This window comes from Culex pipiens, chromosome 3 (assembly GCF_016801865.2).
Source record: "Culex pipiens pallens isolate TS chromosome 3, TS_CPP_V2, whole genome shotgun sequence".
Lineage (NCBI taxonomy): Eukaryota > Metazoa > Arthropoda > Insecta > Diptera > Culicidae > Culex > Culex pipiens.
The window spans coordinates 59,385,336-59,402,838 of NC_068939.1; the positions used below are offsets into that span (position 1 = coordinate 59,385,336).

At 37.7% G+C, this 17,503-nt stretch overlaps 1 protein-coding gene across 1 annotated transcript; it reads left to right on the forward strand.

The window, feature by feature from the left end:
* The first annotated feature begins 1,017 nt into the window (after window positions 1-1,017).
* Window positions 1,018-16,841, forward strand: LOC120417638 (iroquois-class homeodomain protein irx-4-A-like). Its single transcript, XM_039579751.2, has 9 exons — window positions 1,018-1,023; window positions 5,589-5,820; window positions 10,255-10,879; window positions 11,144-11,266; window positions 14,610-14,737; window positions 14,869-14,913; window positions 15,064-15,435; window positions 15,505-15,612; window positions 16,354-16,841. Exons 1-9 carry the CDS (start codon window positions 1,018-1,020, stop codon window positions 16,368-16,370), a joined length of 1,656 nt encoding a protein of 551 aa, XP_039435685.1. The 3' UTR covers window positions 16,371-16,841.
* Window positions 16,842-17,503: the final 662 nt, after the last annotated feature.

Consider the following 17,503-nt stretch of genomic DNA (forward strand, 5'->3'; position numbering starts at 1 on the left):
ATCGGATGGGGAAGTAAAACGTCGGTCCATTTGCGTAAAAGAGGTTTTGGGTGACTCATCACACATAACCTTCGGACGCCTAGAAATGAGCAGAAACTTGCAACAGAGACCACAAAAGACCCGGAGTCGTTAAACTGGATTGCATGCTTTGCTTTTCGTCCTTGTTAAGTGTAGATTATCACCAATTAATATTATTGAGCTAATTCTATGATTTAAAGCTTGAAAAACATAACAAATATAATGAAAACATAGATTTTATGACTGTTTCAAAAATTTCCCGGGATCCCGGGAATTCCCGGGATTCCAAAAATATTTTTCCCGTTTCCCGGGAAATTCAAAACCCGGGAAAATTGGACGCCCTAGTCGAGACTCCCGTCAATTTTGAGAATTATTAATTTTATATGTATTAGAAAAAATATATGTGATCAATAACTGACACTTGATGAGTTCAATTCAATACATAGAAAAACTAAATACCAATTTAAAGTTAAAATGTTGAATAATTTGCGAATTCAGGAAACGTTAAATTAAACTTGCTAAAAAATGCTAATAACTGTAATTGATGACCCAATCACAAACATGAGGTGCAAAAAGTTAAACAATTAAGCTCTAACTAAATAAACTAAAACAGCTAAAATAGTTGAGGTAAGTAAGTCTCTCTTTAAAGTAATTTGAATTTTTGAATGAAATAAATTAGTAAAGTGTTTCGCAAAAATCAGTGGGAAAACCTTTATTTAAAAAAAAACTTCGAAATTTTAATGAAAAAAGAAGTCTAATCAACTTTAAATAATTTAAAATGCATTTTCCTGCACTTAAAATCATGTTTAGCCTTGGCTTGTAATTTATTTTATTATATTTTTTGCTGTATTTTTTGTAATAAAAATATTTGTGTTTATTATTTTTAAATTATTTTATTTATTTTACATGTTTTTTTAATTTTAAATTTTAATATTTGGCCAAAGTTTTAAATATTTTATTTTTTGCCAATATTTCTCGTCAATGTTTGTCTTCCTAGAAATGACTGTATAAAAAATCCACACTTTCTGGTCAAATCCGGTGGGCCAGCTACGGCCCGTAAAGGACATCATCAGCATTAACGAAACGGGCCAGCCTCCCGAAAGCCGGTGACGATGCCGGTTTATGATTATCTCAAAAAGTGTTAGAAATTTTGTTAACACGTATAAACTACGGACGGCAGATTCAATAAAAATCGAAAAAACACCTTTTTTAGTGAAAAATATTAATCACAAAAATCACAGTATAGAAATGAACTTGCGTTTGCAGATTCGGAAAGCTTTTGCAAGTTTGTATTGTCATAATTAAAATAATTATAAAAAATCTGCATCAATATTCAGTTATTTATAACTTGGATAAATAAACATGATCAAAAGACTGTTTATTTCATCTAAAGCATATTATTCAATTTCAAATTTTAGAGTGTATCTTAATTTCTAAATATATTCTAGAGTTTTGAAAAGGCTCAATAAACAAAATCTTGATTTTTTGCTTTTTGGGTGTTTGGTTTTAAAAACACCCAAAAAGTAAAATAATCAAAATTTTGTTTATAGGACCTTTTTTAAAAAAACTCCCGAATTGTTCTTCTCAAGATCTTCCCTATACTAACATAAACCAAATCTATGAGAAAATCCTTCTCGATTAAGGTACTTTTTTAACAACCTCAAATTTCGTACTAATCACCTCAAGTGCACACACAGTACGGCAGCAGCATAATTTTTGAAAATCACTCGAGAAAACGTGGCAACGTTGGACTTGGAAAATGCTGAGAGAGAGCTTTCGATTTGACAGCTCCTGCTTGACACCACTCACACACATTTACTTCCAAACCGGAAAATCACGCACACATCTGTACGCAACATAAACAAACCCTCTCACGCACACTACGATCCGGTTTATATGCTCTCCTTCTTTTTCTGGGAGGGGAGGTGCATCTCTTCGCCCAGCCGTCATCGTCGTCGTCGCGGGAGGAAAATATTTTCAGGGGGAACTTCATTTGACATTTCAAAAGTCAAATTCAGCGTCCATAAATAAACATTCGAGTTTTGGTTCGGGAAAAAATCTTGAAAATAGTGATTAAGTGCGTGTTTTTAAACTGTAATTGTTTGTGAATTCGTGAGTGTTTGCATTTTACACTGGAAAAATGATGGGTAAGTTCAAATTTGTATGCTTAACTTTGGTTTTTGGACGAAATTATGTGTGTGTGTTACCACTTTTATCAGCTGCCATTTTTACCCATGAAACAAATAAATTTATGATTTGAATACAACTGCAAACAAAATATATTGCAGCAAAAATTAAACCAATAAATTTATCAAAAGAAATTGATAAGAATTTTGCAAAATTTTCAAACAAAATTGTTTTCAAAGCCGAAGAAAAAATAAAAACAGAAAAGCTTTTTTTGAGCTTTGTGTCAATGACAGCTCAAATTTCGCGGTAATATTATGAGCTTGTAAAAATTATGCAAATGTTTTCATTTGAATACTTAATGTGATTTGGTTATTTTGCTACATTCAAAATGAGATATTTAATGTTTAGTAAGTTTACTGCTATCAATTTTTATTGTGAAAATGTATAGATTGGTAGCCATTTTGGAAGTGGCCTTAAGCTGTTTGTTTGTTGTCAATAGCTCCAAAAGCGTATAAATCATCGAAATTGTTCATAGAGATAATTTAAGTAATCATTATATACGACCTACAAAATTAACTCGTATATTTTTTAAGCATAGATCTGTCGATAACGGTACAGAAATAAATGATAAATTTCCAGTAATTGACAGCTGTCAAAACGTCAATTCGGTAAACATCAGTAAATAGCGTAGTCGTTGCCTTGGTGTTTGGCAAACACGATTGTATTTGTGTCGAAACGAAGTTGGGAGAATAATATTATGCATTTTTCACGAAATAAATACAACCCAATGACAGCTTCAGATCGTCAACTTACGAATACGCAAGCGCCGCGCATACCGCTGGAAAACGTCAAATCGATTTAATAGTATTTGTATAACGATTTGTACACGCAACAGTGTGCTCCTTAATTATTTAAGTTGTCTGAATTTGTTCCATTTTACTTTGGTTGTTTTCACTGAGTTCATTTATTTTCTTCGATTTTTTAAACTATTTTTTATGTTTGACATATATTGTAAGAAACATTTCAAAAGTCATCATGTACATTTGACACTTTCTGGATTATTGAATATTTTAAGTGTACTCATAATAAGCTATTACAGATTGCAGCGATTTTTAGACAATCGTGCAACTTGTGGAAAGCTCTATACAAAAGTGCACAACTCAAACTACAGCAGAAAAAAAACTGTCTAAGACACACACCCTAGCTTGAAACTGTTCTAAAGTGTTCGAAAGCAACAAAGCTCAGTCGAGACACGCTCCACTCTAGGCGAGCGGAGGGAGGGAGGGGGGGGGAGAAGGGGTAGGATTTCAAGTGTGCAAATATTTGGTGTGCAGTTATGATTTGCAAGGGTGGAGAATTTGGTGCAAAGTGTGCAATACCTTTCCACCAATGATAAGCAAACTTACTTTAGTAAAAAAATAATATTGGGTTTAAATAAAGTAATATATTTTTTTAATTTTTCGATGACATTTCAACAATAATCAAGCTGACAGTCATATCTAAAGGCTAGTATGGAGATCGGAAGGAAAGGGGTCAAGAAACAGCTTTACGAACAGCAGAACAAAGGAGAGGGAGCGTTTTCTTGGGGCTTTTCTTTACCCTCTCTGGCTTGCTCTCGCTGCCGCTGCTGCCCATTTGAAATTTTTCTTGACCGGTTCCTTCCGATGTGCGTATACCGCTTAAACTGAAAATTTGAAGCTCGGTAGAAACTTTTACCGTGGTTTTCACGCGGAAACGAACTCCACTCCAACTCCATCGAACAGCCAAGTAAATTATAAATTTTATTTTATTTTAAACTGAATTATTATAAAAATTTCTGACGTTTTCAAATCAGCGCAAATAATGTTCGTGAAACATGCCTATTAGGGTGTAATATGGTTGTGTGGAAAAAAAAATGAAGATGTCCAAATTAAGCTAGCACAGCAACTTTTTGGTTCCTGATACACTGAAAGCCCGACCATGGTAATTTTAAGAACATTTGCTAAAAATGCTGCTTATTAAATTAACTGTGGCTTTTTGGTAAAAGTAAACGCAAATATGGTAAAATGTACCATACTTTCACAAAATTGCATGGTAGCAATTACGAAATCATTATCATTATCTCGGTATTGGAGGATTAAAATTACCATACCGCTCTCGACATAGTAAAACTGACTGCGTTAATAAGTCAATCCAAGCACGGATTGTTTTTAGCAAAAATACGTCGGTGCGTGTGCTCAATTTAACCCTATAATATGGTAGCAACTACCATGGTTGGGTTTTCAGTGTAGGGTCCTTAACAACGCCCCAAAGTTTGGTAACGATTGGTTAAGTCCCCACTTTGCGTAAAGCGATTCAATTTACCATGCAACAAATTTGGGAAAAAATTGTTTAGGATCCCAAAAGGAACTGAAAAATTGCTGTGCTGGAATTACGATTTTGTTATCACACCCTAAAGACGCATACCTTTTTGTCAAACTTTTGCATTTTATTCCTTGTAACATTTTTGTTTTTTTTTGGCCAAATATCGAAAGTCAAAAAATGAGCCATGCAACTAATTGCCATTTTTTTTCAAGCTGATTTGATTTTTTTCTGAGCATTCTGCTAAAACGCTCAACCAAATTGCAATCAAGAATGTTTTTAAATAAAATAATAAATTTCATACATTTTTATCAAATCCAGCTCCCCCCTAAAAAACGCGCCGCCCATGCTCTTATGCTTGTAAACACGCAACATACCTCCCCTCCCAAATCGTAAAATCTCACCCACACAGCCACACGCTCCACCTCGCCTGTCACTTTGCTGCCGCCGCCGCTGTGTGCGTGCTTTATTTACCCGATCCGTCGTCGCTCGCATCGCCCGAAAGCTCTCGCTCCTCGCGCGCGCCGTCGTCGGTCCGCCATTTTGTTTCGGCCGTCGCTCGCTGCGTTTTCGGTTTTGCCGCGGACGCTCCGCTTGAAGCCTGTCATTCTGACAGTTCGCGTTGCATTGTGTGGAGCGCTTTTTGTTATTCCTCTCTGCTCATCACATTTTTGACAGCTAGCTCCTTTTGCAGAGGAAAAGTGTCGCGATTTTCAAAGTGGTTTTTCGGGGGTGAAAAGTGACGGAAATCGGTGCGAAAGTTGGGGAAAAGTTGGTCCGCCGCGACGCGAACGTTGGAGCGGTGTTTTTGTGGCGAAGTTCGGCGGAAATCGACCCCAGCGGAAGGGTTGAAAATTTCGTGTGAAAAGTGGACTTTGGTGGAAGCGGGGTGCGTGGAGGTCGCGCGCGGTTCTTCGCGTTGGTGCGGGGAAGGACGGAAAAAACTCAGCAAGCCTTGAGTTTTGAGCTGCTGCTAGGCAAACAGCGGCGTAGAATCCAAGTAGGCTTCGCGGCTGAGAGGAAGCGAAAAACTTCAAATTGCGCACCGGATTGCGAAGATCCGGTTTCCCGGAGCACAAACGTTTGGACGCATCTTTGCCTAGCAGTCGGGGCGCTTGTCGCCGTCCAAAGCCGTCAAGATTGAGGAAATAGAGGAAATCGTGGAGACCGAGGAGGTCATCCTCTCTCCCGAAGACCTGCACCACGAAGAGTACGAGATCACGTCGGTGCCGATCGAAACGACGACGACGGTGCAGACCGTCAAGCGGACCGACATCCGTGACCTGGCCCGGGAGGCGCACTACCAAGCCAAACTGCTGCAGCAGGAAAATGAAGGTAACCGAGGCTCGGAACGGGAACTCCTCTCGCAGAACTATTTTGATTCGCAACTGTCGTCGCGCGTCTTTCGTAAACAAGAGAATCTATCAAAATCTATTGCATAATTTGTCAGATAATTCGTCGAGCTTCGTTTTGGTCGTGCAGCGGCGGCTGTCTGTCAAATGTCAAACCTTTGTCACCCGGAATGTAATCGTCAAAACGGTTCCCGTTTTTTTTTTCGAGCATTTGATTGTCTAAATTACAAGCTCAACCTATTAAGAAGATGCAAATTCATGAAAGTTAGGAATGCTACGTGAAATTTACCGAAAAACTTGTATAAAATTCAAACACGAAATTTTTTCTCGAACATGACAGGCTGGAAGCGGATGACAGCACGATTTCCAACATGGCGGTGCGAGTGGAAAAAAGACTGCGTCGTTTGAATTTTACGGGTCGCTCAAAGAGCTGTCTATAATTTATACAATCTCATATTATGAAAATTGTTTGATAATTCGGTCTAGTTGACCAAGATTTGTTTTTGTAAAAATTCAAATTGATAAAAAATTAATGTCAAAAACTTGTATTTTTCAAACATTGAAGAAACTGTCAAATCTTGAAGCTTGTGTTGGTGAGTTTCTTTCTTGCTCACCCACACCAATGTAACTGTTTGGCAGTGATGCCAGAAATACAGATAGAAAAAAGTCAAAGTAGTTATGTCACAGACATAACCGGAATGGCGTAGACTTACGTAAAATTTAGATATGTGGACATGTGGGTTTTCCATATATTAATTTGAAGAATTAGCTATATATATTGGAAGGAACACCCATTCGAACGGCAAAGAGAGGAAAGAAAGAGACGAAGGAATTTTAGCGAGCCGAATGGGGGGAGGGGGAGAGGGGGCATAGGGGTTGGGGGCGAGAGCAGCCTCAGAAAGCTGTGCAATCTCGCTGCCTCGTCCCGGGTGGGACGAGGGCAACTCTTTCAACACTAGAATTTGATGAGACGTAAATCATTCAGAAGCGCTCGCCGCGAATGCGACGAGCTAGTTGGATGTCCCGATTGTTTAACAACCAAGGCTTGACCCACGAGAGGCTTTTCGGCGGAAGGCAGCAGGCGCGCGCCTCATCTTGTTGATGCCTCGTCCCGGGTGGGACGAGGGATGGGGATTGAAGCACCTCCGAACCACAGCAACCACGAAAGATCCTAACGGTCCGGCCATCGAGAGGCAACTGGCTGACGGTGACGACGAGAAGGCGATGCGCACTTCTTTTCCAGTTCTGGTCCCTCTCTCCTGCTGCTGCTGCTCTGGTCTCTCTCCTGCTGCTGCTGCTCTGGGCTGAGCTTTCCTGCTGCTACTGCTGCTGCTGCCGGTCCGACGTCTGAGACGTGAATGATGGAATGGGCTCTGGCGCGCGTTCTTATGTATGATTTCGGCCCGCTACTTCCCCTCCTTTTTCGCGACCGACACTCGGTCGCGTTGCTCGGATGATTTTCCCCTCAAAATAGGTACTTGACATTCCCGTCCGTGAGTGGGAAGCGCTCATTTTGCTTGCAAAATCTCTGCATTTTGAAAACATTTTAAAACATTCAATTGTTTCAATAGTTAAACTATTTTGCCAACAATGAAAGTTTTATAACAAATTGCTGAATAATTTTTGAATCGAATGGCACATAAATCGTGTCGATTCGATTAGAGGGAAGGAAGATATAAGCGTTTGACGGATGACGCAGTAATCCAGGGCCTTCGGCCCAGGTTTTTTGGAATGACACCCCAGTACCTTCGACAAAGACGTAAGTCTACGTCAAAAATCGATAAATTCTATGAATGTCAAAAAACGAATGAAAATCCTTAAAATCTAGATAAGTCCTTAAAATCAAGAATAAATTTAATGGTTTAATTTTTATAATCAATAGACTTAAAATTCCAAGCAGTAATGCCATTTATTTTTTTTTTCCATTTCTTTTACAATTTTAAATCATTTTTTCCATAAGTTTCACATCTTTTATTTATAATAAATTACATAAACTTTGAAACATATTTGCAACGGCCTAAATATGAAATAAAAATAGAACAAAATCTGAATTTTTTTTTAGGGTTTGAATAAGGATTTCTAATTCTAGGTACTTTGAATTTCAAACAAAAATCCATGTGTTTGTTGAACATGTTTGTTTTGTCAAAAACATATTTTTATGTCAAAATTTATTTCAAAAAAATCAATTATCTGATAAAAACACAATAATCTGTAAACAACATTTGAGTTAGTAGGAAATGGAATCTTTCAAAATCTGTTTTTTATTGCAAACCTATTTTAAGAAAATTTAACTAACCTTTGTAAAAAAAATTCACATCATTTAAATTAAACTAAATTAATATTTTTAAAGAAAAAGTTCAAAATTGAATGTTTGTAAGAAAAAAAATTCTTAGTGGGCTATATCACCCTGCTGTCATTGGATGGGAAGCTTTGTTATGATTCGTTTTTCTTTGCCGAATGTACATGGCGCCTTTTGGAAGAGGAAGGGAAGCTTTGTTATGATTCGCTTTTCATCGGCAAATTGCGTCTTTTTTATGATGCTTTTTTTCGTCACGATGCTCATGTAGGCTTTTATTTGACAGGTTGGCAGGGCTATATGAACAGGCACTGCTGATGCCAAAGATTATGTTTATGTTACTTTATTAAAATCATTATTAAGCAAACTTTACTGAATAACTTTTGCTCTATTTTTGTTGGAGAGATAGCTTATTAGGAAAAGGTACTTTCAAAATATGCATAAACCCAGAAAGTGTTTAAAGGCATGCCACAGAAAAATCACTTAAGTTTTAATTTAATGCAAAAATAAATTCGATATGTCAACATATCTAGAGTAGGGTGGGTACGTTTTTCAAAAAGTTCCCGGATCAAGTTTTAGTATGGTTCCCCTTGTAGGGCATGCCCATAGGGACTTTCATGCCAAATATCAGCTCATTTGGTTGTAAACTGGCTGCGCGCATCAGGGTTAAAGTTTACATGGGAATTACTATGGGAAATTGGAACTTTTTGTTCAAACGCTCCTACAGGTCTGGGAAAATCGCGCGCCAACTTCTGGTATGGTCAGGCTTATGGGGAATGGTCTGGAGAACACTTTTCTCGAAGAGAGCATATGGATTTGTTGTCCCTAGACCTGGCGCATCGGCAAACAATCCGATGTCTCCGGAATCAACGGTTTTCCCTCAAAAAGCATCAAATTTTCCTTAGCATGCTATGAAAGCTTGATGCACACCGCGACGCCATACGTCAGGCAGCTACCACGTGGGTGAGAAACGGCTGGAATATTCAATTGCAAACCTTCTTTTAACTAGAAAATGATCATTTAGAGCAATCCTGATATTATTTAGTCGAATTCAGAATCTTTGCATAGCAAATTTGTATTTTTTTGCAAATATTTCACCCACGTGGTAGCTGCCTGACGTATGGCGTCGCGGTGTTCATCAAACTTTCATAGCATGCTAAGGAAAATTTGGTGCATTTTGAGGGAAAACCGTTGATTCTGGAGACATCGGATTGTTTTCCGATGCGCCAGGTCTAGGGACGACGAATCCATATGCTCTCTCCGGGAAAAGTGTTCTCCGGACCGTTCCCCATAGGCCTGACCATACCAGAAGTTGGCGCGCGATTTTCCCAGACCTATAGGAGCGTTTGAACAAAAAGTTCCAATTTCCCATAGTAATTCCCATGTAAACTTTAACCCTGATGCGCGCAGCCAGTTTACAACCAAATGAGCTGATATTTGACATGAAAGTCCCTATGGGCATGCCCTACAAGGGGAACCATACTAAAACTTGATCCGAGAACTTTTTGAAAAACGTACCCACCCTAATCTAGAGTTTTTTTTTTTTTTTTATTAGGTCCTATAAACATATCTTGACTTTTTTTTGATAAGGTCCTATAAACAAATGTAAACATTGAGTGTATCCCGCTTACTCCGATGGACTTTGACATAAGGTGTGAAAGGGATACACTCAATGTTTACATTTGTTTATAGGACCTTATCAAAAAAAAGTCAAGATATGAAAGACAATAGTTTATTGGGTGCTAAAAAAATTCTAAACAAAATTCCATTTCATAATTCCTGGCAACCCTTACTTTACACGTCAAACACGGATGATTTTGACGTTTCCTACGTGACGTGAGGGGAAAACTCACCAACACAAGCAAAGCTCACTCGATCGAGTGTGCGTGATGTTTTTTTGTCTTCTCTTGTTGACGTTCAACATCACGCAAGAGAGCGTGAGAGAGCGACGGCGGCGGCGTCGCGTCACCTGTCAAATTGAAGGGAAAAAAAGCTTTCACCGCTGGAGAGGCTAAAGCTTTTATGCTGTTTGTGAAAATGTACACACATAGTGGGTTTTGGGTGATTTTTGGATGGTCAAAATTGAATGTGATAGTAATTTTGTTTTTTTTTTCTTTGCAGCTCAAGAGCTCAACTTCCAGCCGGCGTCGAGCGCCGAGGACACCGAGGGTTCGGACGGTGAACACTACAAAGTCGAGGGTGACCACAGCTTCAAAACCGAGTATGAGGGCGACCTGGACATGGACGGCATCAGTCCGAACAACTCGTCCTCGATCCGGAAGCGGCGCGGTAACCTGCCCAAACACTCGGTAAAGATTCTCAAGCGCTGGCTGTACGAGCACCGGTACAACGCGTACCCGAGTGACGCCGAGAAGGTGACGCTGTCGCAGGAGGCCAACCTCACGGTGCTGCAGGTTTGCAACTGGTTCATCAACGCGCGGCGGCGAATCCTGCCGGAAATGATCCGACGGGAGGGCCACGACCCGCTGCACTACACGATCTCGCGACGGGGCAAAAAGCTGAACAACCAGCTGGCCAACATGTCCGGACCGAACCCCATCACGATGAGCCCGGCGTCGGAGGTCATTGTCGGTGCCACCGAGGAGATTATCGAAGAGGAGGAGGTCATCGAGGAGGGCGTACCTAACATTATTACTTCCAGCATCGGGCAGCAGTACGTGCAGACGCCGGCCGGTCTGGTGAAGGTCGAAGAGGACGTGGACTTTGAGGACCACATAATCTACCGGTGAGTAGTGGAGCAAATACGCTAATCTAGTTGAATCCTCCCACTAACTAACCACTCGAAGCTATTCCTACAATATCCATTCCTACCGGGCCCAGCAGCCCGTGTTCCGCTCTGTCCTCAAGAAAACCAAATATCAAAGACGCAGGAAAATTCAAGCCTTTGTCAAGCACTCGAAGAAACCGAAAAGGTTCACCTTTTGCCTGTCTCGCTTCCGTGTTTGAAAAACAATTGTGCTAATTCATTTTTCTGGTCGCTTTTATTTAGATCGGACGAGAGCAACATCGAGTACGAGTACCCGGAGGAGGAGGAAGAGCTGCAAACCGAACAAACCGAGTGGGACGGCATCATCCGGTACGCCAACGACAAGGACGACGAAATTCCAGAAGAGTAAGTTTCGTGAAAAATTATTTAGACATAAGTTTTTTTTTCTTTTTTTCATAGCTTAGGTTTTGTTAGATTCGTTAATTCGCAACTGGCCATGTTTGCATGAGCGACTAATAACTACAGAGAAAAGAACTTTAGTTGGAAATTCAGCAAAAAACCTTCCGCTCCCCTTTTTTGCTTAACATCAAGCATTGCATTGAATTGTCTGGCAGCAAACAAAAAAACAAAACTTTGACAAGAAAATTTAAAATGAATTTTCAGGTCAAAATTGAATAAAAAGGGAAATTAGAATTCATTGAAAACTAAAAATATAAATAATTATGTATCAATATTAAAAAAAAGAAAATTTAAAATTTGAAAAATAAAAAAAATAAAAATCATTTTTTTTAAGTTCGTTTTAAGTAAAAAAATCGAATATTTAACAATGCAAAAAATCAAAAAAATATAGCTTGAAAAATATTGAAAACAATAAATCATTTTTTTTAATTCTTAGGAATTCTTCAAGGAATTTGTTTCTATCCTAAAATATGACTCTAAAAATGCCTAAATTTCTGGTGCAATTTAAGAATTTAAGAATTTAAGAATTTAAGAATTTAAGAATTTAAGAATTTAAGAATTTAAGAATTTAAGAATTTAAGAATTTAAGAATTTAAGAATTTAAGAATTTAAGAATTTAAGAATTTAAGAATTTAAGAATTTAAGAATTTAAGAATTTAAGAATTTAAGAATTTAAGAATTTAAGAATTTAAGAATTTAAGAATTTAAGAATTTAGGAATTTAAGAATTTAAGAATTTAAGAATTTAAGAATTTAAGAATTTAAGAATTTAAGAATTTAAGAATTTAAGAATTTAAGAATTTAAGAATTTAAGAATTTAAGAATTTAAGAATTTAAGAATTTAAGAATTTAAGAATTTAAGAATTTAAGAATTTAAGAATTTAAGAATTTAAGAATTTAAGAATTTAAGAATTTAAGAATTTAAGAATTTAAGAATTTAAGAATTTAAGAATTTAAGAATTTAAGAATTTAAGAATTTAAGAATTTAAGAATTTAAGAATTTAAGAATTTAAGAATTTAAGAATTTAAGAATTTAAGAATTTAAGAATTTAAGAATTTAAGAATTTAAGAATTTAAGAATTTAAGAATTTAAGAATTTAAGAATTTAAGAATTTAAGAATTTAAGAATTTAAGAATTTAAGAATTTAAGAATTTAAGAATTTAAGAATTTAAGAATTTAAGAATTTAAGAATTTAAGAATTTAAGAATTTAAGAATTTAAGAATTTAAGAATTTAAGAATTTAAGAATTTAAGAATTTAAGAATTTAAGAATTTAAGAATTTAAGAATTTAAGAATTTAAGAATTTAAGAATTTAAGAATTTAAGAATTTAAGAATTTAAGAATTTAAGAATTTAATTTTGGAATTTTGGAATGTTGGAATTTCGTAATTTTGGAGTTTTAGAATTTTGGAATTTTAAAATTTTGGAATTTTAAAATTTTGGAATTTTAGAATGTTGGAATGTTGGAATTTTTGAATTTTAGAATTTTAGAATTTTATAATTTAACGGTGCACATCAACCAGAGCTTTTGCACCCAGATTTTTGTTACAGACATTTTAGTATCTTCAAAATTACGGGTACTATCGAAACATTTTTATATTCATTCCCTAATGTACTGTCCACAAAGTTATTTACAACAAAGTTTGACTATTTTTACAATTACGTTGTTGCAGGATTGGGTCCGTAAGTTTGACAATTTTGGAATAAGAAGACAACAACTTCCTTCGTTGCTGTGCACCCTTAAGAATTTCCCTGGGCCTTGTCAAGTCAAGGGGCATGATTTGATCCTAGTGCATTAGTTAAAATTTGGGTATAAATTCTTTTTTATAAGCACTATGGACACCACTTCATGCTACGAGAACTCGCTTTGCCGCAGCCCCAGGGCTTAAGCGTTGACCGATAAGCTGTCTTCGTGAACTAGGTAGTTCTCCGATAGTGAAAATATCACAATTGCACAAGACACCGCTGCTTCTGTGACTTTTTCACTATCACAATGTGGGATTTAGGTCGGGACTTCAGGATAGTACAATTGATTTGTTGCTTAGCATTAGCATTTAAAATAGATCTGTATCCTTTCCAAATCTTTTTGATGTTAAATTTAGTTGCAATTATTAAGTTAGAGTAATGCTGTCAATAAACTTTGATTGATGTAGAATACTAGGCATTCTTTTATGTCAAATTGTCCATAGAGTCTCGATCAATCAATAATGTAATGATATCGAACAAAATTCGTTGATCTGTTGAACTAACGGTTTTCGGATTATGGTTGTATCGACCATTGTTGCGAATCGAGGAACTACGGATCTTTTGACGTAAATGGTCATTTCTTTTTCAAATCGCGATTCTGTCCTATTTGTATATCAGTTCATAAATTTTTATTGTTTTTGATAAAAGTAGTACTACAACAGTTAAAGGAACGTTTACTTTTGAACATTAAGTTTAGAGGATTTTAGATTAAAGTTTAGATTTTCAATTTAAAACAGTTAGCAAATGAATATTTGGACTTAAATGAATAATTGAACATTTTGGACTTATGAATAACACTCAACTGTGCATTTATTCTAGAGTCAGATCCATACAGCGTCAGTGTTTATTTGGTCGAAGTGTACTAATTCATTGGCAGATCTGATTCTAGTTGTAATGTACGACAAGACTACTGACGGACGTGACAGGACGAGGGCCCAGTTTAGAGGTTTCAACATCAACGATGTGCGGCTGGACCACCCTCCCAAAAAAAAAAAAAAAAAAAAAAAAGAAGACAACAACTTCCTTCGTTGCTGTGCACCCTTAAGAATTTATTTTAGAATTTTAAAATTTTAGAATTTTGGAATTTTAAATTTTCAGGAATTTTGGGTTTTAGAGTTTTAGTATTTCAGAAGCTTTAAATTTTAGAAATTAGGAATTAAAAAAAATAGAAGTTAAGAATTTTAGCATTTTAGAAACGAAAAGAATTCGCAACTTTTTGTGACCGTGTTCCTGCCGAGCTCCGTACTTAGCTAAACGCAATGTGTAGAAAACGCATGTGTGTGTGTGTGGGATTCTTGCCAACATGTTCAGTGAATCCTTGGAAAACTAGTTTATTTTGCATACATTTTTTTTTCGCAAGCTTGGTAGTTTAGGTGGTCTTCTGCACTTTTGAGCTATGTTTCCGCAAATCTTTACCCTTTTCTCTTCTCTTGAAGATTGTGCCACCGGTTGTTGTTTGTTGAATGTCTGAATAAATGTGCAACTGGGAAAGAAATTAAAAGAAAATACTAACAACAAGACGGTCGTGTCTGCCTCCTTTCCAGAATAACGGAAGAGGAAGTGATTGCGTCGGACAGCCCCGTCAACGAGTACTTCACCACCACCACGACGACACACAGCAGCCATCTGCCGCAAGCGTCGTCCCAAACCCTGAGCACGGGCAACGCCTCCGGTATGTATGGATCGCTTTTAGTATTTTTTTCCTTCTTTCTTTTTAATTTTGTTGTAACAAATGTTTTTCTTTTTCTGTTTCTCCCTCTTCTTCTTCTTCGGTTTCCGTTGTTCCTTCTGCTGACCTAATAGAGCGTTCCGCACCGAACACGGCCACAAAAGTGCTCGCCAAATCAGGTACTTTGCGCCTGTTGTTGTCTCGCGCTAGGTTTCGCTAGATTCGCTCGCTTAGTTCTTCAGAACATCGCTGAAACGAGAGAAAGATTAGGCTCGCAAATGGGCTTCATCACTAATTTCGTCCTTTTTTTTCGTTTCTCTTGTCAACAGTTCCCGCTGGGCTGACCCGGGTGCAGGTGGTGTCCGCGGCCAGCACAAACGCAGCGTCGAGCAACAACAGCGCGTCCACGCCGATCGTGGTCAAGGCGGCCACAGCCGCAGCGGGGACCACCATCGTGACGACACCGATCCAGCTGGGCAAGACGGGGACGACGGTGAGGAAGCTTATTACTACGAGCACGCCGACGACGACGGCGGCGGCGGCGACAGTGGAAACGTCGAATGCGAAGTCGTTGAATTCGTCGTCGGCGACGACGACGACGGCAGTGCTTTCGTCATCGAATATAAACAATAACAACAACAACAACACCAGCAGCAGCAATAACAACTCCCAGCACACGACGACCGCCGTCAAGGTTAAAGGTGAGTGAGCTGGGATGAGCTTTGGAGCTTTGAAGAGTTAGTAACGTGAAATTATTTCCAATTTTTCAGGCGTCATCCGCGACGACAAGGATCAGTTCAAATGCCTGTACCTGTTGGTGGAAACGGCCGTGGCGGTGCGCCAGCGGGAAAAGGAACAGGACGACGTGCACGTGCTCGGTAATTAAGAATGACAGATACAAAAACACCCCCCCACGAAATCCTTTTCTTCTGAGGACGACGACAGCGACAAATCCAAACGGACAGCGACAGCCCAGAACACGACACAACCGTAAACAGAAACCTTGTAATAAGCAGAGTTTAGAGCAAGAAGGATTCGTTGTTATTTTTTTTCTAAAAAAAAAAGCAGAAAACGAAACAGCAACAACATTGAAGATTGAGAATTTTACTATATTTCGTAAGGACAGATTTAAGAGCTAGGTGATAACTTTCGGTAGCATTAGAGATAAAACGCAAACGGTGTATGCAAAACTGTGGAAATACACACAAACACACAATTTCAGCAAAACAAACCCCCCTCCCCCTTGTATATACATGAACTATATACACTTGCTCTAAAGAGAAAAGGAAAGAAAAACATAGAGCGTACGATGTATGCAACCATGGATCATACACGATTAGAAGAGAAAAAAAGCAAATACTATTAAAGATTAATTATTACTACTAGTTGGTAAGGCATAGTAGAACACCCTAATTCTCCCCCTCTCCCCTCTTCAAAACAAACCCACGCCACAAACACAGAGCAAACAGGAAAAAACGTATTTTCTCTACTGTCTGGAAAGTCCTCCTCTCCCTTTTTTATTTAAATCTTTTTAACCGCCGTATTTTAACAGTAATCTTTATATTTTCTACACGCCGAAACAAAAACAACAACAAAAAAACTCAAATCACAACCCGAAGCAAGAAGAAAGTGGTAAAACCGGAAGTGACAGCAAGAACCAAGCTAGCAGCAGCACGCACACAGGAAAAAAATGTCCCCCTCCCATCAGTCACAAACAGATAGGGATGGTATCTTGGGATTTGTTTTGTTTTCTATTTAATTTTGAACGAATTCGAGTCACAGTCAAGTTTGAATGCGCTTCCCCCCGCGTCACGTGTCACTCCCATGCTTTCTCGTTGTTTTGTCATACGCGTTACGATTTTATTTACTTATTTATCACGATTTATAGAAGCGAGCGCGCGCCCCCCTCAAGCAAGGGGATTCAGTCGAAATAGATGGTCGAAGGAGGAAGGGAAGAAACAGCAGGAATTTCGGTACGGTTAGAAAACGGACAGCAAACACTCTCATAAATAAGTACGTTTTATAAATAAATGTAAAAAAAGCTCTATTATATAGAAATAATCAAAAACAATTCAAATAAAAATCCTCACGGGAAATATTAAAAAAAAGGTTGCGTGTCTTTTTTTATTCTGTGGTGTGTGAAGTCGATTCAGCTGTTATTTGAGAATCCCTAAAATATTAAAATCCAGCAAAGCTATTTTCAGGGTGGCCACTCAAGTCGGGAAAAATTCGGAAATCCCAAGCATCCTTGTTTAATAGTAGTTTATGCAACAAGTTGCAAAAAGAAGATTTTTTCAGCACGAGTCGTACATTTATCCAACGAGGTTCACCGAGTTGGATAAATACGACGAGTGCTGAAAAAATCAATGTAAAATTATAAATCAAATTTTCATGTATTTTGTCAATAAATCGTTTGAATCAAAAAAATGTTGAAAAGTGTTACTTTTCGAAACAAGTGCTGAAAAGTTCAACTTTTCAGCACCCATTTCAGTGCTGAAAAGTAGAACTTTTCAGCATTTATTTTGAAAAGTGTTGCTATTCGATTCTGTTATTTTTGGTACAGAAAAGTAGGCTATTTCGTCGTTCAAGAATGACAGGAAAAGTAAGTAGTTTCACGATGGAGTTGCAAAAAAAATATTTTCTAATCTTGAATAATTTTGAAATATTTTGTACACCTTTGAAATTAATTTCACTCAATTGGGGATCGAAGTAAACCATGCGCGTGTGCGGATCGAAATATTTTTCGCTGTCAATTTTGTGCTTCAAATT

Coding starts and splice junctions, on each gene's coding strand:
- LOC120417638 (XM_039579751.2), top strand. Junction 11,267..14,609: donor GACGACGAAATTCCAGAAGA/GTAAGTTTCGTG, acceptor CCTCCTTTCCAG/AATAACGGAAGAGGAAGTGA. Junction 14,914..15,063: donor AAAAGTGCTCGCCAAATCAG/GTACTTTGCGCC, acceptor TCTTGTCAACAG/TTCCCGCTGGGCTGACCCGG.